At 36.1% G+C, this 26,139-nt stretch overlaps 1 protein-coding gene across 1 annotated transcript in view; it reads left to right on the top strand.

Moving 5' to 3' along the window:
• The window catches only part of NAV3 (neuron navigator 3), a gene marked incomplete at its 5' end in the record, with an annotated part of 183,941 nt that overhangs the window by 75,429 nt on the left and 82,373 nt on the right, over positions 1–26,139 (top strand). Inside the window, one exon of the mRNA XM_009078194.1 lies at positions 2,338–2,457. Coding sequence (XP_009076442.1) covers positions 2,338–2,457 — 120 coding nt within the window. The remainder of the gene's footprint in view (positions 1–2,337; positions 2,458–26,139) is intronic.

Here is a 26,139-nt window from a genome sequence, read left to right as displayed (position 1 = left end):
ATATATATAGTAGTATATTTTATTTTAGACATGGCATGGGATGCAGCTGATGAAAAGCAGTTGCTGACTGAGCTGACTTTCTGTTTGCACTTCAGACAATGTCTAGTGTATTCAGTGTGATAGACCTGTATTGCAGTTTTTCAACTGTGCATATCATCTGAGCAGTAGGAATATCTTTTCATAAAAGACTACATTAGTCACTCTCTTAGCATACCCAGGAGGAAGAATCACAATTTTGATTTCTCTTTGTTTAATCAATTAATTGACCTTGGGGTACTGCATTCCTTGTTTCAAATTACTGTTTAACAATTCTTAAATCAATCTTGGAACACAAGTCACTTCACTCCTATGTACGTTAGAATTCCTAAAACATCATTTAAAAAGAAAAGCTGTGTTACGGTTTTACTCATGCTTAAATTACTCTTCAGTGCTGTTGTTGACATCTCAAGGCTGTTTGGTGACTGAGGTAACACAGTGTTGAACAGAAGTCCCATAGAGTATATAGCCATGTCATACCACATTACTTCACTCTCTATAAATTTAGGATTCTTGCTGTCAATCTAATCTCTTAGTTTGAAGTATAGCTATGATTAGAGAATGGTGGCTGATGAAATTGGATACAATAATTCCAAAGGGCAAATCTAAGCCTGTGATCAAAGCTCTCTCTAGAGTGGTGTCTCATACAAAGATAAAACTCTAGAAAAAGCATAACTATAAAGAAAGCATATTCCTATATCTCCCTGGTGCACCGTCTCAGTGATCCATGTATGGAGCATTACTGACAGGGTTGCCCACAGCACAGCATTAGTGACTGTCATGTAGGCTGCCATATTCATGTATGCTAGAACATAGAAAAGACATATGAAAATATGATACTTTAATGTCTGAGGACCTTTTATCATAAAGGCAATATTAATGCTGCCTTTGAGAAATGCATGGGTTTATTTGAAATCTAGAAAAAATATAAAAATAGAAAGGGAATCCTTTGCAGTGCCTGATGAGTTGTATTAATTAGCTTACCACATTAAAGGATGACTGTAGTCATCTTGTGTGACTTTTCATTGCATCTGTAATAAGGATGACTCAATAGATAGTAAGTTGCAATGTGCTCGGTTAATATTTTTAGGTGCAGTAAATGTTAAGAACAAGTTAATAAGCTCTGAAATTTCAGTATTCACTGAGGCATGTAAAGTCTTATCTCCTTTATGCCTCTTCCATTATCAGTTTAATTACTTTAAATACTTGGGGACAGGAATTCAGCAGTAATTAGAAGTTAGTGTGAGGAAGCCCTGTTGCACTGTTCAGTCTCTCCATTCAGCCCTTATACAGAAAAAAAAATCCATATATCTGGATTGCATTCAAACCACACTATATTTAATATGCAATTCTAGAGCCTTGGAATGTACTGCATAATTCAAGCCTAGCTAAATAATCTGTCAAAAAAGTCTGAATTTTGTATTTAATAAAAGGATGGATGTAGTATGTAACTGTAACTGTTAATGTACCTTTGAAAACAATTGTGAAGGTACCTTCTGCAGATACCTCCAGATACCAAGAAGGGGAAATCCCACCAAAGATTTCAGAAATCCCTTGTTGAACTGCAGGCCAAGTCTTACCCAAGTCTAAAATGCCTCAGAGTTTTGTTAAAAATAATCAAAGGAATCCATTGTGTTTTAATGCACTTGCGGTTTGCCTTCATAGAGATTGCCACCCTGGACACAATGCCTTCTCAAACTGGTGCTGTCACACAGGACTACACTACTGCAGCTTTGCTCTCCAAGACCTATACCCATTCACCCACCCTGAACCATGGTGGTGGAGCTGGTTCCTGGGCTGCTGTATTGGCCCTCAGGACTCTAGGGCAGCTGATTTCAATTAAGTCTGCTCCAAGAAGGAGCCCCAGGGTGAGGGCCAACAGAACATCTTAAGCAACAGCAGTGTGTGTGTGTGTCTTCACTTGTGCCTGGGAGTCTGTATAGAGTTACTGAAGTTAAATGTTTGCATACTTGGACACACATTTTGACTGAAAGATGGGTTTGAGCAGCACCATTTCATGGCTCGAGGAGAACTTGTGTTCAAGTTTGAATCATGAGTGAACTCCAGTAGATCATTTTAGCCATCATCTTAGCATTGGGACTACACTTATTTCAGTAAGTCCATATTTTACTTTGACTAGGTTCACTAAGATATACGAATATTTTTTTTTTGTATAAGTATGCTTCTGTGTTTGGTGCCATACATGTGCATGGTTGAATTCCACAACCTATTAACTTTAGAGTGAAACATTGTTAGCAGATGGCTGCATTTCCCACTGATTGACCACACATTTATTTTCAGGTACATGACAGATGGAGGACTCAACCTATATACAAGAAGTCTGAACCGAATACCAGACCTGGCTGCCTCTCGAGACGTCATTCAGAGGGGGGTTCATGATGTGACTGTGGATGCAGACAGGTAACAGTACTTTGCTGAGTAAAAGCTATCTGAGCTTTACAAATATTTTGCATCCTTCATACCTGCTAAAATATTACCATTTTTTTCATAAGGAATAGGAAGAGAAAGCAAGCTTCTGAGGCTACTAGGTTTCTGATCACACAATACAGCAAATACCACAATGAGTGGGGAAAAGAAAATTCTCACATGTGAAGAGGTCTTTGGTAGAACTTGTTGTTGAAGATGTAAGAGAAAATATTAAAATTATTTGCAATCTTGAATTTCTGAAATGGGACATGGTATTACAGGTTCCTTTGTCAAATGATGAGTATGGGGAGAATGCACATAGTCTCTAGGCAGCAGAAAGCTTGCATATGCCTGATGACGTGGGTCCAAACATGCCTTTGGAGTTGTCTGGGACCAGACTCGTGGTCTTGTCCCTCCCGTTTTGCCCTTTGCAGATATCAGAAGAAGGCAGTACCTGCAAGCAGTGCAAAGCAAGAACTGGGGTTCTATCCCTTTGCCTATGCAGTCTGAAAAAGAAACATAACTAACCTGCTCTTATACACATATACATGTGTATGACCATAAACACGTGGTCCCACTAGTATGTCTGCAGATTAGGCAAGTGTTTTCTGTTTCTCTTCTTTGAGCTTAAAGTAGTTTCATACTAGTGGCTACTATCCATTCTCTGAGAAATAAAAATTCATAATCCAGCTTTTACAGAACTTAGAGCTGTCGGCTCTGAGGTTTTGGTGAAGCTATCGTAGAGATGAGGAGCAGCTGTGAAATTTGGCAGACTTCAATTTTAGGGTCTTTACTTGAGTCTCATCTATTAAAAATCAAGTTTCTTTCAGGGAAAATAATGTATTTAGTCAGGAAGGGATAAAGGATTCATGGAATGGCCCTGGTTTTACAAACCCAGCAAATCAGTTGAAGTTCTAGGCTATTTACCTAGGTATGATATAATTTGTACTTTTCACATTTTCTATTAAAATATGCCGGTGACACAAGTCAGGAATATTCTGTGTTAGTCAAACAGTGCATGCAATGCATCAGGATAAAGGACATAATTTTCATCTAGAGAACTTTAAACAGCTACTTTAAGAAAAGGTTGCTTAAGCTGACACCATAGGATTTGTTGACCTTACAGAAAAAGTCTATTTTAGATAGAAATTCAAATGAACGTGGCTAGGTTCTTTGGAATGCAAGCATTGATGTGATGCAAAGACCAGAGAAAGTGTACAGTAGGCATTTAAGAAAATAATTTGGATAGAACTCGGGTGGTAACAGAAGGAGAAAATGAGAAATGAGGTGTGGGCAGGAGGTACTTTTGTGGAGCTCTATGTGAGAACAAGAACCCTAAGCTCAAAGTGGGAGAGAGGGTGGAAAATTTAGAGTCTGGCAGTCATGTAATTAAAGATAGAGAATGTCACTACTGCCCACATTTTTGTATGTCTCTGGATCTTTTTATTTTCAGCTGGGAGTGAAGTAATTAGAGCTCTTCCCACCATGCAATATTCACACCCAGGTTTCAAACCACACACATTTCCCCGAAAGAGAAAGAGGTCCAAATTAGGGTATTTTTAATTTCTTCTTAGTTTTCCTCAAGTTCTAGATGCTGTTCAAATACTTAATACTTACTTGTTTTTGTGTATATGTTAATTTGTCCTGTAAGGTGCGCAGGTACATAGATATTTTGCAGAGAGGCTATCATCAGTTTTCAGTTAATGTGATTGTCCAGCATTTGCTAGTATCTAAATATATTTTGGTTTGTTTATACAGCTTTGTCAGATTGGATAGAAATGTAGTGCCATTTTTGAGTCTTTCATCTCTGAGTCTATTATTTGTCAGGTTGTAGAGTAGTGACTTCAAACTTGCCATGAGATTATTTTAGGTCTTGAGTAAAAAGTTGACCAATTTCATGCAAGATACAAGTCTTTACAAAAATGTAAAAAACTTTATGGGTATTTGGGAAAGATTTATTTGGAATCAACAACTAAAATCTCATTATGCATTTGCTAATTGCTCTTGACATTAGCAAACTGTATGAGCATGCCCCAATGTAATTATTGAGCGTAAAGTCTACAAATGTGAAGTAGGACTTACTTGAAGTAATGACTACTTTTCCTTACACAAAGAATGAAAGCTGGATTCCTGTACTCTGCTAGACCCTCTAAATGATTTTTCATGAAATATACTATGTTAATATGTAATTAAAAGGTTATCATAATGCACAGGCATGACATATTTAAATTCAGACAATAATAGCATTCCCTGACGTTTCAATGTTTTATTTTTTACAGCTTGATCATTCTTTGTTGCCATAGACTCAGTATTTTTGTATAACTATGTGCTATTCCTTGGAAAAGCAAAAGATATTTAGGAAGTGAAAAAACGTAAATATTTTTATGAGTTCTGGTGGCAATAAAGCACGTGCTTACCAAATCGGGTCCCAGAAAACCTGTAGTAGGTCAAACACACACATACAAAAATAGTTTATGTTGATCTTCTACAATGTGTGCCACATTTATGATATGAAATCAGGTGGAAAAAAGTAATTGAGATTGCTGACTGGCATCATTTGGCAGGGTCGGTTTCAGTCCTTCACGACAGTGTGGCTCCCTAAGATTTCATCTAATGTCACATAGCATTCTACAATTTTTTTTCCTACTCTGAACAAAAAAAATAGGGTTTGTGTCAGGGCTTCAAGGTATGCCTTGACCCTGGTATGATGACCTTCTATGAGCTTCTCCTTTCTATCATCCCTGTAGATATGTGAAATACATGCATTTTCCCTATGGTATCATTAGTATAAAGCTTTTTCATAATTGGCATGATTTGCCCTCACCTTTCTGTTGTAAATGGCTCTGCTGACATCTCGGTTCAGGCAGAAAATAAATTATATCCTGCAAATATCTGGTCTACATTAGCAAGCAGAAGAGAAGTTTCAGTATTCTGTCCATCACTAGAGCCAGCAACTTTTGCTGACAGCAATCCCATGTTCTTCATGAAAGCTCAACTTGGGTTTTCTCTGGCAACCTGTATTGCAGCTTCTGCTTATACTTCAAAATTTTTTCTCTTTGTGAACTGACAGTACAATATCCTTCAGAGAGGTGGACTGATAGCTCTAAGGATAATGCCATTTCTGGTAAATTTATACTTTCAGACTGATTCTCATTTCATGGATAAATCAGGAATGATTAATTGAAATAAAGGACATCCAACTGGTGTAAAAAGACAACCAGGTCCCCAGCTTGATGACACTCTAAACTGGTTTCAGATAGCACCTACATCTTCACATCTTGCCTCAAAGCAACAGATTGAAGGTTCTCCATGGGGAAACCTAGCCTGAGAGAGGTCATCCAACTAATCGTTTTAAATTGCTTTTTGAACAACTGCATAAAAAAAATTTAATTCAGGAAGCCAAGGCTTAAGTGTTGCTCGCACACTGCTCTGGAAAGCACATTGGTGTAGAAAGGAGGACAGTAAAGTTGTTTGTTCTAAGGAAATAGTTTGTAATGGTTCAATGAAAGGCTGAAGGGACACTGTCCACATCAGATGTCAATGGTTGTTTCATTATTTTGATTTTTTGAAAATTTTTTTTTCTAATTTGGACTCTTTTCTTTTTTTGTTTATAAATGCCTATTCCTTGCAATTTGCCTTGCTTCATTTACAATAAAAAATTAATTAGAGAGGAAGATGGATTCTAGACAATGGGTGTAGCTTGGTTTGTGGCTGAGAGTTCTCAGTGATATGATGTTACTTTTCATTTATTGTCCTGTCTTCTTTCTCTACACTCTAACATTTTCCTTCTGGGACTCTTAGAGGGATTATTTGAGGAACATTCTTGGAGTTCAAAATCCTTTTCAAAGTAAGATGAGCCAAAAGATATTAGATGTAAGCACACAAAATGAATTATGTTCTTGGGAAGAATAGGGTATATTGCAAAGTAGTATGCAATGTTTCCAAACCACCCTGTGATGTCCATAAAAACTGTTGGGGATGTTTAAAATAAGCCCTTTTAGAATGGAATATAGATCCACTGACTTCAAACATTGTCCTTCTACCCTCTATACCTTCTGAATTTAGTGCACTGTAGCATAAACCAGTTTTCTTCATTTTCGGTAATCAACAGACAACATATGTTGTACAACTGCTTTCCCCTCACATTCCTAGAATGCAGTATTCTTTTTCACCTTTTCTTCAGATGAAACCCAAAGTTCTAAAGGTAGTTCATGCTGCCTAGTGTGCTTTTATCATGACTCACTTTGGCTACTTTGCTGTTGCATTGAATCTGAGCCCCCGTAACACTAAGTTCTTGTGCACAAGGTGTCTTTCAAATGCTTCCACCATCTCACATGTGCAGAGTATTAAGCAGTTATCTCAGACTAGCTCAGACTAGCCTATTTTTTCTCAGCCAAACCGTAATCAGCATAATACACTATTAATTATAATGAAATAATTCCAGATTTTGCCTGTGGTTTATTAACTAACTTCCTGCATGAATAATTATGTTTGTCTGAGTAGATGAACCTTGAGTTGGGATACTGTACTTTTGGAAAAGAATCTTTTCCACAGTTCAAATAGGCATTGAACTAGGAGCCCTGTTTCATAGGGTTAGTCATATCAGAAAAGGCTGAGACATCATGAACAGTAACTTAAAATCCTAATAGAATACAATGACTGTTCTCCTACTGTAAAGTTCTGTCAACACATTGAAATTGCTGATGTCATTTGGAATTTAATCCATTGGGATGTTGTTCAGTGTTTTGCCTTTCTATCCAGATGCTTCGCTGTAATATGCATTTCATCACTATACTAACTTTGTGCTTTCTGCCATGTGTCTCTGCACTTAGGTATTGATGTGACCATTGTTCTGCCATGTTGCAGCTATTACCTGTTCAGTTTGCTGCTTCTGGTAGCAGAGAAGGATTTACTATGCATAAAGGAAATGTATAAACCACAGTATTGAACTGTTCACTGTGTACACACAGTTAGCCCTCGACCCTTTTCTTTGTCTGCCAGCATTTCAGGTGCATCCAACACTGGGTACCAGTGTCTATGGAAAGAAATACATATATTCATCACATAGATATGAAATAATAAATAGTAAACCAATAAACAGATATAACTTCTCCTTGCTGACTGAGACTTCCTTGGGCAAAGCCAAGTTTTGCTGCAAATCTAGTGCACTGCATGGGGAGGATTCGTGCCTTCACCACTAAGTATGCCTGTGACTGCTATTCTGTGCACAATCTAAAAAAGTCATTGTAGACCTTAAACTCAGCATGGTTCATACAGTTCTGTGCTCTCCTATCATTTTCTTGGCTGTGATTTTACAGTATTTGAAGTTCTTAGGATACTGTTTTTGCAGTTATTATTCAAGTATCTATAGGAAACATAATTATAGAATCTCTCTTGTGAAGCAATTTAAATTTTAAAGTGTTTTTACTATTATTGTCCTCTTCTATACTTTTAATCTTCTGTAATTTCTTTTCACAGCTGTTTCTGCTAACATTTCCCACCATTTACTTTTATTATTCTCAAATGATCCTGCAGTTTCATAATCTCTGGTGTAAATCTTTCCTCATCCTGGCATCTGCTAGGCTATCAAGAAAGTTGTTGGTTAGAAGTATCAATTTCAATGTGTATCTCACTTTTATTGTTTCTGCAAAGTATGGATGCTAAATTTAAGTACCTAAAGCATAAATATGTGTGTATCTATGCATGAAGGGCAGAATAATTCTGTCAAAAGGAACACCCCTGGTTTTTTGGCTCATTATTTTATTAAGCATTTAGGATCCGTTGAGGTTGAATTCCTTATTTTCAAAAGCATAATAAGAAATAAAATTCTCAGTAATACGATTTTGCACAGCATTGGATGCTAAATTTAAGTACCTAAAGCATAAATATGTGTGTATCTATGCATGAAGGGCAGAATAATTCTGTCAAAAGGAACACCCCTGGTTTTTTGGCTCATTATTTTATTAAGCATTTAGGATCCGTTGAGGTTGAATTCCTTATTTTCAAAAGCATAATAAGAAATAAAATTCTCAGTAATACGATTTTGCACAGCATTATTAATTTTTTCAAAAGCATAATAAGAAATAAAATTTTCAGTCATACGATTTTGCACAGCACTATTAATTTAGAAAGAATGTTATTTGAATTAGTATGATTTGTTTCTGATTATGCTTTCAAAAGTCAGGATTTGGACAATATGAGATAAGCAAAGCGACTGCACTTTGATCTGATTTTGTGAAGTTCCCCTTCTTTAGTTGCTTTAAATATCTACCGTAATTGCCCGTAGAATCACAAAATAAAACATGAAAACATTTAACATCTGTGTGTTTTTAGGTTCAGATGCTTTATTAATATCAGTGTCATAAACTGCATTGTTAGCATGCTGTCATTAGTATGTTAAACTGTCGTGATCCTGCAACATCATGTCTGCAGACAAATTTCTTTGCACCCAGCTTACATAAGAAAATTACACTCTGAAAAGGCAAGAACAGTTCATGGCAGATGTTTACTTTAAAACAAGATTGAGCTGCAAGTGATTATGTGAAATGAATGACAAATTAAGTTTTTTCTTTTTCAATTTTTGTCAAGTAGCAGAAGGAGGGACAACATAAATTTGTTTCAGTTTAGATGAAAAAGGAATTAATGGAAATAAGTTTTTTAACTTTCACAAGGAATACAAGAAAATTACATTCTCATGCAATGCTAAATGAGCTGAGCATATAGGTTGCTGTTAGGGTCATTAAACCAAAGGCTGACTGTTTTACAGCTGACACACCATTCTGACAAGTCTACTTTTTAAGAGTGGATAGTGTGAAGCTAGGTATTAATGATGTGTGGTCTGTTTGCATTCTTTATTTCTGCTTATCTCAAAACTTGGTTTAGGTATTTTAAAAATATTTGACACGAGGCTGGATTTTAGCATTTGTTAACAGATTACTAATACTTCCCTTCAGGAAAAATGTAGATGGTTTATTTTGATTGCAATCTACTTCTGAAGAGAGTACCAATGTATTTTATAAAAACTACCCAATACTCAATTTACAATTTAAGCAGTAGCAAAATTTTCCTCCACCACTGCACTTCACTGTTGTCAGCAAAGACTAATGTACTGCCTCCTTTGTGTGAGAACAAAATATGGGTAGCAAGATCTAAACCATTACCCAAAGTACCCCAGGTTCAAATATAAAATTAAAAAACTTGCATCTCCCATGTGATACATATTTGAGTCCTGAAGTCAAGGAACAAATTATTTTCTTTAAAATATCTTGATTTGTTTGACAGCTGGAGGAAAATATTGTTGTCATTTTATTCTCCTGCATGGCTATTTTAAAAAAGAGTCATATTGAAATTTGTAATAAAATAGGTCCAATTGATATTGCAGTTCTAACATTTACAAGCACAGGGTATTTTAGAAAGAAGCTTCATGAAACTGAATATAAAAATAGTGATTTTGAGGGGATAGTATTGGAGATAAAGAAGCTTGTGATTGCTAAGCTGTCTTTTGTTCTAAATTGCCTGAGTTTAACCAACCTACTTCTTTGTGAGTAAATTGTTTCTTATTTAAGTCATTTTTAAAAGAATTGTTTTTACAATAGCTACCTTTCAGACTGAGGTAGTTGCATGCTTGGCAAACTAAACATATGAATTATAAAAACATTCCAATTGACACTTTCATGGAAAGCAATTCATTTGTAACACTATAAAAATCCTTTGACTTGGATTTAATAGGTATAAGTTTACTTTAAAGAACATACAGATTTGGCAACTTCAGCAGACCTCTAAAATGCTGAGAAACAGGAAATAAAAACTGGAGAGCCCCATCATGGAGCACGTTTTCATACCCAGAAGAGGTAGTGAGAAAGGGATAAAATGATCTGTTCCAACAGCTACTTGCTGTTATTTTGTATTCCTACTTTTCCTCCTAGTTGGCAGGTGGACAAAATAGGTAGGTGAAAGAATAAATTTGAATTAAGCCTAGTATCTTAAGGGTGCAAATGCCCATTTGCTGCTCAAGCTCTAGGGCTGCTTACAGTGCACAAGAGGAAAATTGCAAGGTTTTGACCCTCTCCCTTGCAGTGTACTGCTCTTGGAGCAAAACAGTGCTATTCTTTGTCCTGGGCCTGGATGAAAGCAGTGATGTTCAGTACATTTTGGACTGACAATTGCACTGTGAGGCAACTTTTTCATTAGTGGCTAAAAAAGCTGGCTGGAATCCAGCTGAAAGCTGGTCATGGGTTATCTATGATTAGATAAAATAAAAGAAGGATATATCTAAAGCTGTGCAGGTTAAAAAACATGGGAGCCTTTTATTTTCCCAGAAAAAAAAAAGAAATAGATTTTGACAACTGTAGGCTGGCTAAAGACAGTGTTCAAAGGGAGAGAGCATGAATGGAAAACTGGGAAGGATACAGGAGGACAGAAAAACCAGGCAGTGCAGAGAATACCCTGCACTGCAGGATGCTTGCTGTGGAGTGCAAAGTGTTAACCTCTCCTTTTGGAAAAAAGTCCCTCCAATTGCTTGTATCAACATTTTACTTATCAATCTTAACTATGTCGCTTCTGAGTCTTCTCTTGATGGAGAGAGAAAAAGAGGATCCTCCCTCTTCAATCTGTTCTCCAAGTGCTTTTCTGGAGGCTTCCTGCCCCTCCTGAGCCCCTTGCGACAACCTCAGCTCCACACAGGCAAATGTTTGTTGCAGCAATGTGCTTGGAGTTTGTTTTCTTTTGAAGTTACAGCACTAATCTCATCTGTATCTAATTGTTAAAGTATTAACTCTTCAAAGATTTCCTTTGTAAACAAAAGATTGTCATAACAATTTAAGCAGGATCAGATGTGTAAACTTAAGGAGTGGAACCCTCAGTGCATTTTACAGAAGTTTTTTTACAAAAGGATACAGTATACTTATAATTCAAACCTGCTTAGTGGATTGAATAATCTAAAATACATTTTTTGAATGAGATTTTAAAAATAGCTTCCCCGATTACAACTTACCTTAATAAATAAACTTTTAACCTGTGTGCATCAGCTTTAATATCCAACGTGCTAAACTTTCTCTCGTATTCCTTTTGAATGCATTATGCTCTAGACCTGTTTCATACTGCAGGATAGAATTTAAAATGGCTGCTAACCCTATGAACTTCTGTGTAGGTAAATTCCTGAAAGCAAAAATTGCTTTACTGCAGTTTAAATGCATGTGTAGTGTTGGTAATAACTGCATTGCCCCGGGAGGTACAATAACTGACAGAACAGGTGTTTGTCATTCCTAAAAGTGTTTTCTCTAGAAATAAATCTTATTGATATAAGTTAGTGTCTTATATGTTTAAATATCCAAGAATTTTTGTATCAGATGCTGTGCATTGACTTAGTAGAAATAAATCTTATTGATATAAGTTAATGTCTTATATGTTTAAATATCTAAGAATTTTTCTATCAGATGCTGTGCACTGACTTAAAAGTGAAAATAAGATATTTCAAATGGATAGGATTTGAACCAGTTTCTGGAAAAGAAACTACAGAGTCAGAAAACATTAAGTTACTCATTGTATGTCTTCTGACAGTTCATAAATGAACAGATTCATATTGATAACTGGCACCTAAAATCTGAAAATTTGTTGATTCATACAAAGTCAAACAGAAATGCAGACAGAATTTAGTAGCAAGATTGCGAACTTTTGGAACAAGACGTCAGGAATAAAGGTACTTAATTTTTTAAAATCAAGATCTTGCTATAAGACAAAGATATTTATTGCCAGATTCAAAAACCAATTTGAATTACCAATACCAATTCAAATACCATCAAAATTTAATGTGTGGTTTGTGTCTGGGGTGACTGGAGGACATGTAATGCTTTCTGAGAAGCCAGTGATCAATGAAGGTGTATAGTCTTCATGACTCAAACCACCATCTGGAGGCTCTTTTCTCTTTCTATTGACTGTACCAGGAACATCACTAGACATCTACCTCTGGAGGCTCTTTTCTCTTTCTATTGACCGTACCAGGAACAGCACTAGACATCTACCCTTTGGGTTATATTAAGATGAAAGATAATTGTTTCAAAGAATTAAATAACAACAACTACTACAAAAAGCTGTTGTTTTTTTCTTTTCATGTTAAATAAAATAAATTCTAGTAGAGCACTGCAGTGAAATGACAAGCCTCTATGTAGTTACATCAGTCACAGCATGGTGTGACATACTGTCACCCAGGGATAGTTCCTCAGTGGAAGGAGTTACCTTTTGAGGGATTTCAGAGAGACTCCATTGTAGGAAAAACTTTTTCTGTACAGCAAAGCTATTGAAAGAGAAATCAGCATGTTTCTTTAAGGTGGAAGAATTTTTTCTTTTTTCTCTTTGAGTTAAAATCCTTCCCCTCCATGAAAAGAGTTCACTCAGTATGCCACATATAACCCAAATATTCTGATGCATAAATAACTGAATTTGCTCTGCTTTGCAAGTATTTTTTTCCTTTGGTCAGTACAGAAAGAAATTTATGATCCCTTGTTTTGTACATCTTTCTTTTTCTCTTTTTAATAATTTAAATTAATAGTACCAGCAATACTCTTGAGAAATGGATTAAGTGGATAAACTCAATGGAACAGTATGTAGGAAAAATAGTTTTCTGTGTATTAAAAATAATGTATCTTGATAAAGATAATGTAGAGCCTTCCAGATAAGTTGTGAAACTTTATGTCCTAACTACATTTTCTGCTGCTTTCCCTAAACAGCTCTTTTCCATAAAATTACTCAGATTTTTATTTTGGAATCTATCTATTGGATTGGCAGTGTGGGTAATTTTAAGACAACCAGGCTTGTGTGTGTGGGTGTCATTCCTGCGTGACACTGAATTGTTAAATAGTGGTAAGTGAACCCCAAGAACACCAAATCAATTTCTGTAGCTTTCCAGTGTAGGCAGTAAGAACAGCCTACATCACTGAAAATTTATGATAGTTTATTAATTTTGGATTGCTCTTTTGTTGGTGTTTTGTCAGAGGGACTTATTGCAGCTGTTTGGTACAAGTCAGCACAAAGACAAAAAATACTGAAGGTAGCTGGTCAGCAATCCCACATGCAATATTGGTCGTCAGTTTATATTGGGTTTGGCTGATGTTTGCTGAGGTAACTATAGCAATTTCCTCGACAAGAGCTCCATTTCTTTCACTATCCATGACTCTGCTACAAGGGAAAACTGGACAATGTGATATTTGCTCCCTTGAAGCTGCAAGCATCTTCTCTACCACACCTCACTCTGAAAACGTCTGTTGTCCTTCTCCATAAAAGTAGCAGTGAAATACCAAGTTCATGTCACAAAGTATTGAGTGCCAGAGGAGCCTTTGAGCTTCTCTTTCAAGAAGACAACAGTGCATTTCTGGGTTCACAGTTGTGGTCTTGCCATAGGTGACTATTACAATGGCAAACTGCTATGAACACTTTTTGAAACTTTGTAAAATGAAACTTTTAATGTAATTTTAAATTTTAAAAATTTTAAAATTAAAGAACAAGGTTAAAAATAGTTTCTTTTTCAGTAGTTCACAAGTTTTGAAAGACATTTCTATCTTGATAAGATATCTGAAATAGTGTTAAGAATTGAAGACCAGCTACAGCTTTTATAAATATACCCTAATTAAAGAAAGCTCAGGGTATTTTTGTGGATGATCCTTCTAGAAAATAAATACTCCTTATGAAGCTGTCTTTGAAAGGTGTCTCCTGCTTTCCAACCTCTTGCCCTGTTCCCTCCACACCACCCATATGGAGAGTACCCCAGAGGACAAATTATAATGTTATGTTCAGATAATCCTGTAAACTTTACTAGGTGTGGTATAAAACAATCTAGTGGCTGCTTTATACATGGGCAACCAAAGCTGCCTCTCATCAATCCCATGCTCAAGGAATATGTACACAGGATACATCGTTTTTCCCCTCTCTGGCAGCTGTGATGTTTTAGACCAGTATCTTAAAAATGAGGATTATTATCTGTACAATGCTAAGTACCATTTGTATAATACAGCAGGGAACAAAGGACAGTGTTGTCATTTTTGCATTAAATAATTCACATATTTGGGAGGAGACTAATCAAGGCTCCAAGTTAATTTCTTAGGAAATTCTCCTGTTTATGCTACCAGTTTCTGGGAAACCACCTTCTCTTTTTTGAGTAGCAGTTTTGTGTTTTGTTCCTGGTTATCTCAGTTGCATTTTGCAAGGAGAAGCTGGGATAAAAGCCCAAGATAAATCCTGGAAAGACTGAACCCAATTTCAGTATGTCACACCTGGTTTTATAGGATTTGTATTTGAAAACCTGAGATTGGTTATCAATAAATAAAAACAGTCTAAAAAGGAAAAATAGGAAAATTTACGAAAAATTAATAAGAATCTTTTGTTTTTAAAAATGAGTACTGTAATCAATCTGATAATGTCATGCTGACTTGCACTATAGAGGTCACAAAGCTGTAAATAAAACTAGATTTTCAGAGGACAGTGTTAGATCTTTGCATGTTTACTATTCGTCTTTTAGGCAAACAGAAGTACATCTGAGTGATGTTTAAACAAATGAATCTTCAACAGCTAATTGTTTTTTATTTTACCTTTGAATGTTTTTCCAAAATATTGTTTGCAAAAGTATGACATAATGTAGAGATGGTGCCAAATGTGTTGTCAGGTCTTCCTGAATGCTACATGATTAGATTCAAGAGCTGGATGCTTTTAGCTGTAGATTCAGCAAATTACTTTCTCTTTTCATTTGACCCCGAAGAATTTCCTCAAGAGCAATGTGTTGATTAATGTATATGTCATAGAAAGCCTTATCTCTTTAAGAAAGCTCAGTGAGACTCTTGATAATATATATTTTAATACTCAATCCCCATGAAAAAGATGAAACTTCCTCCCCCATGATGCCTGCTTTCTTGTGTACCTCCAGTGCATACCTTACATGCAGTACTGTATTTGTCATTCAAAGCTTCCCAAGAAGGATTGTATTAGCACACTCAAAATATTATTTGCAGTTGGACAGAGTACTCAAAATGATTAAGTACTTCCATGAGCAGTTCTTTAAAAGGAGTATATGTTAAAAGGGGAGTCAGAAAGTGACCTGTTGGCTGGGCTGAACCTGGAGCAGGAAGCTTCCAGTGAGGCAGGAGAGAAGGAACTTTCATCATAAAGAAGATGTAAGCCATGTTATTAATTAGGTACCAAAGGAGAATTGTCATACATCTCCTAATACCTGAAATTCTTCTAAAGTGGTTGCTGAAATTGTGCATAAACCATATCAAAAGGATACTGAGGAGACTGCTGCTCTCAAGAGTGTATGTACCATGACAAGTACAGTGTGCATGCCTGTGTGGCTGCCCTTCAACTCTGGTTAGTATGCCAGCAAAATAACACTATGCAATATCCTGATCCAGCTCAACTGGGATACTCTGAAATGATCTTGTAGGCTCTTGACAACTCTTTTGTGTCTTGCTTTAGCATGGATGCTTTGACTTGTTTTAGAGAAACACAATCAGCTCTTTGTTGCAGAGGGTGTTGGACAGGTGCAGAGAGAGCCCTAAGCAGTCCTGCTATGCTGCTGGCAGCTCAGAGGGACCTAAGAGCTGAGCAAAACTGGTGTGGCTCCCTGAGCATCATGCTTCTGTTCTTGTCAGTTGCTACATGTAGCCTACCGGTCACTCAAGAACACTTTGAGATGCTCTCAGTTATAAGAAGTATTTAATTAATTGCCATTTGTCCCTAGATTATGGCAATCAGACATGGCCTGGAGTTAATGATATGTTACAGGTGCAGTTGGTATGGACCAGGGAATTTGACTTTTAGTAGTTGAGTGTGTAAAACTTTAGCCAGATAAATAAGATTTACTCAATGAGAAAAACTGTATTAAGCCTAGATAAAGCAGTGCTATATTGTGTGAGGAATGGAAAGACATTTATCACATAATACTTCAGAGTAATATGCTATAGTGGCAAAAATGTACTAATATTTTCCCTTTGCGCTATAGTTTCAAAGTTCTCATACATATTTAGCTGCCGGTTTGTAATAAAGTCTGTGTGTCAATGCCATCAGAACTTTGTGCTAGCACTAAGAATCACCCAGCTTCAAATTCTCATCGAAGTAAAATCTCATTAATCTAATATCAGAGGCTCTATAAAAATGGATGACAGAAACTGTATTTAATAGAAAAATAAATAATTGAATGTGTGGTGTGTAACAAGTTCCATTTATCCCCCATTGAACTTTAGTGCTCAAGGTTCCTTTAATTTTCCATTAGTTAAACAAAGGCAAGGCATTTTTGGTTTCCCAGTGTATTTTCATTTTTATGTTGTTAAATGCCTTATTTTTGGCAGAGACAAAAAGAATTTGTTGGACAAGAACATATAGAATCATTCATGCATTTCCTGAAAGCTAGTATTATGTTGATGTTTCGCAATGAACCTGTTCCATCTGCTATTTTTCTGTAAATTTTAAGAGAAATCTTAGAAATGTGGTATTTTTTTTTTTTTTTAAATTATCACTGGTAAAACAAGGATTTCTTAAAGACATACTTTTGCCAGAATTTTATTTTTTCTCCCATTGAAGGCAGATTTCTTAGAATAAGCTGCTACCTCAGATATTTTTGAATCACTGCTAATTTAAAGTCAGACACCCTTCCTTAATGGGTTTCTCATCCTAGTGCTAGTCTTTTCCTCTGATATTTTCATAAAAGCCTTCTGTATTCCCATTTGGATAGCATTACTTCATGATGCTTCTTCTCAGGCGTTATCTCTTGCCTGCCAGACTTGGCTGAAGCCATATTACTAATTGGATTCCTCCCCAATTCCCTTTTACAAGAAAGGGCTTTTTTAACCTTTGAACTTTTAGCTCACATTGGTCATTTCTTTGTGCTTATATTTTTCTTTTGAAGCAGTATTGAATTCCATTATACCTCCTGGGGTGTCTTTTAACTTTAACCAGCTTTTTTGTACTCTAGTAGTTATGTTCTTATGGTGGGGTTTTTTGACATTTTTCAGCTAATGTAATTCTTATATTCAACGTCTGTTGGTTTCGTTGTTTGTTTATTTGACCAAAGTAAAAAATTCCAAGCTCTTTGCTGTATTTGCACCTTTCTAAGATAGACTGTAATTCAAAATAAACTCCAATTCTCCTCGTTAATAGGTATTTGATTCTATTAGTTAACCAGCAATTAGCTATAAGACTTCCCCATAGTGATCCTTTCTTTTAAATTTATTACCACAGCATTTTTGGCGGTGAGATTGTAGCTCAGTGATGGTTCATTTTGAAATGTCACTATTTCCCCCCCCTTTCTGTCACTTTAGTAAATACGAGAACATACTTTTGCTGTCCATTTACATTTATTAAGATGATTGCCATTCCTTTTCAGGACTGGTTTTGTGGTATTATACATTTGTCCAGCATACCAATTTTCAATAGTTATGTCTTTTTCTAGCTTATCTTTCAACCCCTTCTACTATCTCAACAAACTGAGTTCATTCTGGTACAGTTGTGTAACAAGCACTGCGTGGACTTTGGGAGAGAGGAACAATAGTCAGGAATGAGAAAAAACAACAAAAGGCTGTTAGTATTCAATTTGGAAAGAAGCCTTTGACATACTGCTGCTGATGTGGAACATTCAAAGAAATCACTTCAGAATTGCAAAGTGGGTGGTAACAAACACGACAGCCAAGAAGACTGGAGTGTGAGAGAAGGACAGTTTCCCAAGTTGGCAGGGACTTAGTTGCAACAGACTTCAAATGTTTTTGCTATCTGCGGCTCTAAATTTATTTCATTTCTCACTTGCTAGTCCACTCCCCAACTCAAATGTTGCATCTATTAAAGTAGGAAGTGGAGAAAGTATTTCTTTGTAAGGAGAAGGTTTTGGCTTGGGTTATTTTTTTGCCCTTCTATGTAGTGAAACCATTTGAGGCCATCTCCATCTTGGCTTGGGTTATTTTTTTGCCCTTCTATATAGTGAAGCCATTTGAGGCCATCTCCATCTGTATGTTAGTGACTCACCTCTGAACCTTGGGAGTCTAACTGTAGTAATTAAGAGCTAAAAGAGACGTGTTGTATTGCTGCTGTGTCTTCCTGAAGCTTTCTAGCTGATAGAGCATTTTTAAAATTTGTTTTGGTTTGGGCTTGGAGTTGTTACTTTTGTATGCGTGCACAGCCAAGCGGTAGCCCTGGGTTTTTTTTGTCTTTTCTGGCTTTAACTCAAGATGACATTTACGGCAGATGAGAGAGCTTCAGGATGCCAGGGTGACATCCAGGGTGATTGGTTGCTGTTTGGCAGTGATTTATTAAAGCAGCTTGCCTTAGCTCCCCGACTGTGATCCTGGTACACTTTCTGCTATAAACACAGCTAACCGAAGGTCTCATAGCCTTTGCAGCAAAAGTTTGTTCTGTCATAGACTTTGCCATTCAAGTTCTAAATCTAAAAGTTATTTAGTTTTTAATATCAAACATTTGTAAGTTTCAACTAAACCGTGGACCTTCCTGTAAGCAGTCAGGCACTTTGAATGCATGTTGCCACTTGTATAATTTAAATGCAGAGTCTGCTTTGCTTTCTCAGACAAAATAGCAGACGTTTTGTAGTATTTTCGGAAAAGGATGAACACGCCATGAGTTTCAGCCAGACTCTTTGTATTATATGTAGGTGCTTTCGGGCTTGCATAATTAGAGGATCTTCTAATAGAAGAATCAGAGAACAAAGCAGAGTAATTGCTACAACTTGGGTTGTCTTTCCCTTTACAAAAACTAATCTTTCCTGTTTCAGCTAATACAAAATAATAACTTTATAGTTTTGTTTCAGCCCATACTTAGAGCAAATACAAAGCAGAATTGATGGAATCATTAAATCATTATTAAGTAAGCATCCTCATTTCAAACTTCCTGGATTTAGTTGCTTTACCATGACAAAAAAACCCACCAAAAGCAAATAGTAAGCTCTAATTGAACAGGCAAGCAGGGCACAGGTCTGAAGTTCCTGGGTTAATGCCATGTCACTTACCATTTCTAAATTGTCATAGTACAGTAAATCTACATGGACTGTTTCTTTTGCCCTAGACTGACCAAAGAAATGGGTATGCTTTTTGTAATAAGCAACTTTGCAGTGGGCAAAATCATGGCTTTTTTCTTTATCATGTCCACCCCTAAGTCACACAAGATTTGAACAAGCTCAAAGTGTTCTTTTTCTGTTCTGCAGAAAGCCTATCATGGTAAGTCACCAATTGGTACATTATATCTATACCAGCCTATTACAGTGGGACTGCTGAGAGTTGCCAGGGTAGGCAGAATTCATCTGTCTAAACCAACTCACAGGGAAGCTTACTGAGCTATGCCTGCATACGTTCTGACTGCAGGTGTTTATCCATGTGATCTGAGCATGTACTCACGTACACACCCATATGTCAGTGTCTCTGTATGTGTAGAGTATGTGAGCATGTTCTTAGTGCAGGAAGAAGTGCTGTTCACAACCAGTGCTTTCTCTTCATGCTGTTGCCATCTGTGCAGGCTCTTTGTGTGAAGCTGGTTGACTTTGAGTATCACCTAGCAAACTGATGGGAGTTAAAAGCTAAGGAGTGTGACCTTAAGTGATTAGCAATGACACAGCATGATAAATTTTTAGCTCTTGAAGGATAAAGTGTAAGACTTGTCTTAGGAAGCTAAGAGATAAATAATGACATTATGAGCCAAGGAGAAAAAAGGCAGTGAAAACGTTCTCATAGTGATTATAGATAGGATAAAATTATTCATCAAAGTATTTTGCAAAGATGCATTAGGTTCCAGAAGCTGTTTTTGTTCGTACAGTCTGATGATCTAGATAATTAAAAATTTACCCTGACAGTGTCATTCAGAGCTGCTAGTGATTTACCAATTTTGCTTGACAGTGTGGTCCTGTATATTAGACCTAATTTACATTGTCTCTTACTATATGTATCAGAAGTAGAAATGGACTATCATCATACCATATTTTCCTTTTGTTACAAAAGAAGGAAATATTCTGGCATCACACTGTCATCACCAGTCTTAGGATGTATCCAGTACTTAATATTTTATATTGTTGTCTTAATTTACAAACATTCATTGATACTCCAAACGTCCTAGTGCTGAGTATTTTCCTGATTTTTAAATTAAGGAAGTAGAAGAAAAAGAGTTATTTTTGTCTTAAACACTGAAGTACTAAGTCTGCTGGTTTTGTAGACTGGCAATCCACCCTTTTAGTCCTCCTGAGTTACTTCAGTAAAGTCTTAAACCATTTTTACCTCAAAAGCATTCATACATTACCTGTCCTGTATTTCTGCACTGGGATAATATATTCGTATTAATTGTGATAAATCTGCTCTTTACACCCTTACTTCTCATGTTATTGATTAGGCAAACAACTTCTATCTGGCTTTTTCATCTGCTTCTTTGCTCAGTTTTTCACTACTGATGCTTCTATGCTTACCATGACTGTTTTATCATCCTAACATGTCCTAAATGCCATGGAAATTCTAAACTTTCTGGGGAAAAGACTTTTAGTTGCATGTTGCTCCAATGTGCAGGCCACATATTCAACCAAAATATGTGAGTATTATTTCTAGAAGATGCCATAAGACATCTTATGGTAACTATTAGTAAAAATCCCGAAAAGCAACATCTGCAACCCAATGCAACCTCTACAAAATTAACTTTACAGACATTGTTTGAAATTAAAGGCATCACCTAATGTTACTCCTTAATGACTGAGTCATGCTCTTCTTTCAGAGTAGTAAGCACTGACTTTTTTTTCAGCAGAACTCTTCTTTGAATTAACATGCCTAAAACAGAGGGAATTTAACTTTTCATGAAAAAGTTAATTGAGGGTATTTTGTACTGAGAAGGTAGGGCTGTGAAATTAGAGATTTGGATTGGAAAATCCTTTGGTTTTCCATCTAGTCTACTTCTGCACTGTTGCTAAATAATGATAGTCATCTGTCTGTTCTCACTTGAATATTCTATTTCCCATAGTAACAATGTTATAGTTTGCCCAGACCATCTTGTTAAATTGCCTTCTCTCACTTGGTTGGATTTTTATATAGATTTTCTCAATGAAGTAGCATAAAATACTTAAGTAAAAATAGCAGTTAATAGTAGAAGGCAGGAAATGTAAAGAAATATGTGAGTACTATCAGGAAAAAAATCAGAACACAAAGGGCAAAAAAGCAAAGCAAAATAATGTTAGAGCCAGGAGCCAAGGAAACAAGACTATAGTCTGAGTGCCATTAAAACAATAATACGAAGAACACAATGGAATAAGAAAAGTGATAGATTTCGTAATCTTAGTAATATCGAATTGGAAAAGATGCTTTTATCAGAGAGTAATGTTTATATCCATTTTGATAAAGGATTTCACTGATTTTTCTGTGAGGCAGCAGTTGATTATCAAGGTACAATTAGCACTTAGTAACAATGACAGGGAGAAATGCTCCTGATAACTATAATCTAATGTCTCTGGACAAAAACATCCTAGAATTTTGAAAGGAAAAGCTAGGAAACACTTGAAAATTATGCTCAGTGAATTCTTGATGGCAAGAAGGCAGTATCCATTAATATGAGAAGTGCAGAACCATGCAATGGGAATACGACACACTGGGAATCAAGTCATTATTTAGTAATCCTCACATGTGGAGAAGAACATGTTATATTTCCTAAACAACCGAGATGTGATGAAAGAGAACATGCCAGGCATATTGCTGCTGTTCTGTAGTGCTGCTCCCTTGCATTTACTATACATATCTGGAAACATCTATTTCATAAAGCTTTCAGTGTCCTTTCTCACTGATATTTAATTTCTTCTATAAAATAACACAGGCCTCCCACGCCTGCTATGTGCGAACTTAGAAAGAGCTCCTTATCTAATCAAGGAAAATCTCTTTACTTACTTTTTTTGTATTATACAACTGTGTGCACACTGTAGATGATCTACCTATTGAATGCTAACCCCCAGAGCAGGTGGTCATAAAAATTTTGCTATGGTCAGCCAAAATGAGATTTAGCAATTTTGATTTTTTTTTGGCGCATAAAACATGAAGAAACAGGAGAATTATGGTATTTCACAGTGATTGTTGTCACTGGTGATGTATTTAATATTCATTGTTAATATATCATTAAGTTAATTTCTTGAAAATAACTGCAGCCACTACCTTAATATCTTTTCTTTCAATCAATATTTTTACAGCAGTTGAGATTATATTATTCATTGTAGTGACAACAATGTCAATGAACTCATTTAGCCTTAGTGATTTGATTCTGGCAGAACTACTAATTCTGCTTACCACAGTACCTAAGGATTTTTGTATGAAGGTTAAATATAGAAGTGGTTCCTGTGATAGCTGACAGGGTGGATTAGTGCTGCTGAGCCCTGTAGAGAAAGATTACCACTGCACTACACCAGGGAGGGTTGTCAGTGGGGGAGGGGAGGTCACAACTAGCCCACACAGAGAACTTTGGGCTTGGGTAAACTAGGCATTGGCAGATATAAGTAGGATGTGGTTATTGTCTTCTGCTAATCTTTGCTTACCAACACTGCTTCTGTCTTCTAATCATGGCTGCCAGGCAGCCCCCACGTTAATGGGACTGTCAGCTGTTCTTCTTCCTTTCCCCTGCTCCCTATATTATTTGTTTGCGGTATTTCTAAATAGAACATCTTGAGCAAGCATGGCACTGCTGGGTGAACAAGGGAAAATAGAAGACATTTATCTACTGGCAGAGGTTTTTAAGCTATGGAAATCTCCTTTAGCTTTTTAATTTATTTTTGAAGTTGCATACAGTATTCTGTTCTTATCTATATTTTACTGAAAATTCATGTTCAATCCTAATAACTTTTGAGTTCCATTTAAATGGGACTAACTGAAGATCTCGTTACTTAGGACTTTGCATGATTAGTCATTGGGGATGTAGGTTCTTTACAGATTCATAGAATAGTGTAGCATATAGTGGCCTTAGGAGACAATTTCTCAGTTGTACAAAGTAATATCAGCTATAAAATATGGCTTGCTAGAAAAATGATGGCTCAGCAGTTCACGCTGAAATGTCACACCATTTCAAAGACTTATCTTTCAGAGTGCTGCGTGTTGCAAACTTACTGGGCTGTACACTGAAGTCTACATACACAATAAGAATATTATATGTAAATGGAAGGGCATGAGAAAGTCACAGTTTGTAAAATGACACACCTGAGTTATAAGAAATAAGAATTGCCAGCTTTTGATTTGCATTTAAGGCTAGCTGGCTTACCAAGTCTCGTCCTCAGTGGGATGAAGGATGCTATCTGAATTTGATGAACTGATGGTCTGGTCTCACTTAAGACAACTAATTTTTTCAGTACTGTACTAGATTTGTCTATATTGGTTACATGGGGTTTTATGCAGCTCCATGCTGCATTCTTTCTTCATTCAGAGGGTCTAGATTTCGGGGGGTGGGGGGAAGGATGATGTTACTGGCTTTGTATACTCCAGTTATACTGCAGTACACTGCAATGTAAAGTAGTTAATTTTCTCAGTTGTTAGGAGTACAATTGCGGGTCAAAATAGATGCTCCTTCCAGTCCAAAAAACTAAACTTCAGTGTCGAGAGTAACCTGTTAAAAGATATGCATAGAAAATTTCCACTGATTTTAATGACATTGCAGAGAGAAGATACAGTCTTTAAAAGGCAATTTACTGTTTGTCACCCAGTCTTTCTGCAAGGAGCACTTAAGACACATTACAAAAGGCAGAGGAAACCAAATGGCTAGTTTGAAGAGCTGTGAGGCAGTGAATTTAGGTTTGGAACATGAATATTCATCAGATCTTGCTCCCCTAAAATAATAATCAAGCACAACCTTTATTTGGGAAAAGCTGTCAAGTTTGAAATACCACGCATTCAAAATCTGACTTAGAAATGATTAGCTTTGAAATAGAAGAATCTTTTCAACCAGCATTAAGCAGGGCATTTTAGCATTTTCTCATTAAATTTTCTCCAGTATTTGTAAAGTTCATTGATTTCAGAGAAATAAAATGCAGCAGTGTATAAAAGATAGAGACAGTACTCAGGAGTAAACCAAGTCCTCCCCTTCAAACTTTAAAAATAAAAAGAGTCTAAAAAATGCATTTAGATAATTTAAAATGGTAAATTAATCTTATATCTGGGAGTAATAGATAGAAACAATGAATTAAAAGGAGACTGCTTTCCCTGCTCAGATGCATTATTTGCTTTAATTTTAGGCAAACTGTCTCTCAACAGACTGAAGGATATACAATAGCTGGGAAAATCAGGTCATTTGATTGTGTCCTTGACTGCTTAAGTGTCACATTTTTAGACACCTGCACTTGAGAATTTTGATCCCTACCTGAATCATGTGTTTCATAAAGAAAATTGATGCTTCAAATTATCAAGAAATTTGGTATTTTGAATCATTCAGAAGTGCTGAAAATCCTATAAGTTATGGTTTAATAACAAAGGAAATCTCTTTTCTCTAAGGGAAAGTCCTAGGAAAATTCTACTCCTAGGAAAAGGATGTTTAGGGATGATTTATACCTTAGAACATAAAGGGTTTTTTATTTTCACTCTAAGATACAAAATTTATATTTGCATTGTCCTTAGAAATTTCTAATTCCTTTAAAAAGTCTAGCTAGAACCACATATTTAATTGTGCTCTAATTTATGAAATATGTTTCTTTGTTTTAAGTCATTCTTGTTTTCAATTTAAAATTTGTCAAGTTGGTTTATATCTCAATTTGTTTCATTTCTTCCCCAAGAGACTTGTGCTTCCGTGAGTGTCCTAAGTAAGGGATTTGGAAAGAAATTGCTTTCAGTAATCAAACTATAAATAAAATAGTGAATATTTCCTTCAGACAAACTCTGGTAGAAGTTTGAATACCATAAAAAAACAAGCAAACAAAAAGCCAGAATTTTTTTAGAAAAACCTAAACTGGAGTATTTGATAAGGCAAAAGAATAATAAACAGAAAATCAAATATCAGTAGATAGTAGATTTTTATTTTTTTAACTAATAAATATCTTGACTTCTACTGACAGACTATTTTGATAGTGTAAAGGAGGAAAGGTATGATGAGATGGACTCATATGCTGCACAATCTATGGGAGAGACCTTAATGGCTTGTTTACTTTGTGAGGTTGCATACTCCAACATTCCCAGGTGTAAGCCCTCACACTTGACAGATTTGAGTATGACCAGAGGCCTGAACTAGCAGCTTGTCATGTACAACTCTGCCATATGCTTTTAATAGGAGTGTTACAGCAAAAGAGTGAAGGCTGAATGCCTCATCAGTCTTGGGAGACTCCTAGACTTTGCTGTGTTACAGACAGACCATGGCTCATAGTCATATTTTAATAAGAAGAGCGAGAAGTCAAACTTAAAATTTTTCAAAGAAAACATTTAACTAAGTGAATGAAAAAACCAACGGGGTCTGTCTGTTTGTCATAGTAAGGAATCATTTGATGTTTTCTTTAACAATCAGATTGTCTTTAATGTATGTGAGAGCGCCTGCCAAGACCTGGTCAAGTCATGAGCAAGTCTGTTTGCAGACAACTGCAACTGACTTTGGACTTAAACTATGGTTTGGGACTCTTGTTTTTATTCTTCCCCAGCATTAATTACAGTGACATTTTGGCTTCATGCCTAGGTTTCTGAAAAATGAATCTGAGTCCAAAAGCTAGTGTGTGCTTAATCC

Source organism: Acanthisitta chloris, unplaced genomic scaffold (genome assembly GCF_000695815.1).
Source record: "Acanthisitta chloris isolate BGI_N310 unplaced genomic scaffold, ASM69581v1 scaffold8450, whole genome shotgun sequence".
Classification (NCBI taxonomy): Eukaryota; Metazoa; Chordata; class Aves; order Passeriformes; family Acanthisittidae; genus Acanthisitta; species Acanthisitta chloris.
Note: the sequence above shows the minus strand (reverse complement) of the source record. Positions and strands in the feature narration are given on the sequence as shown.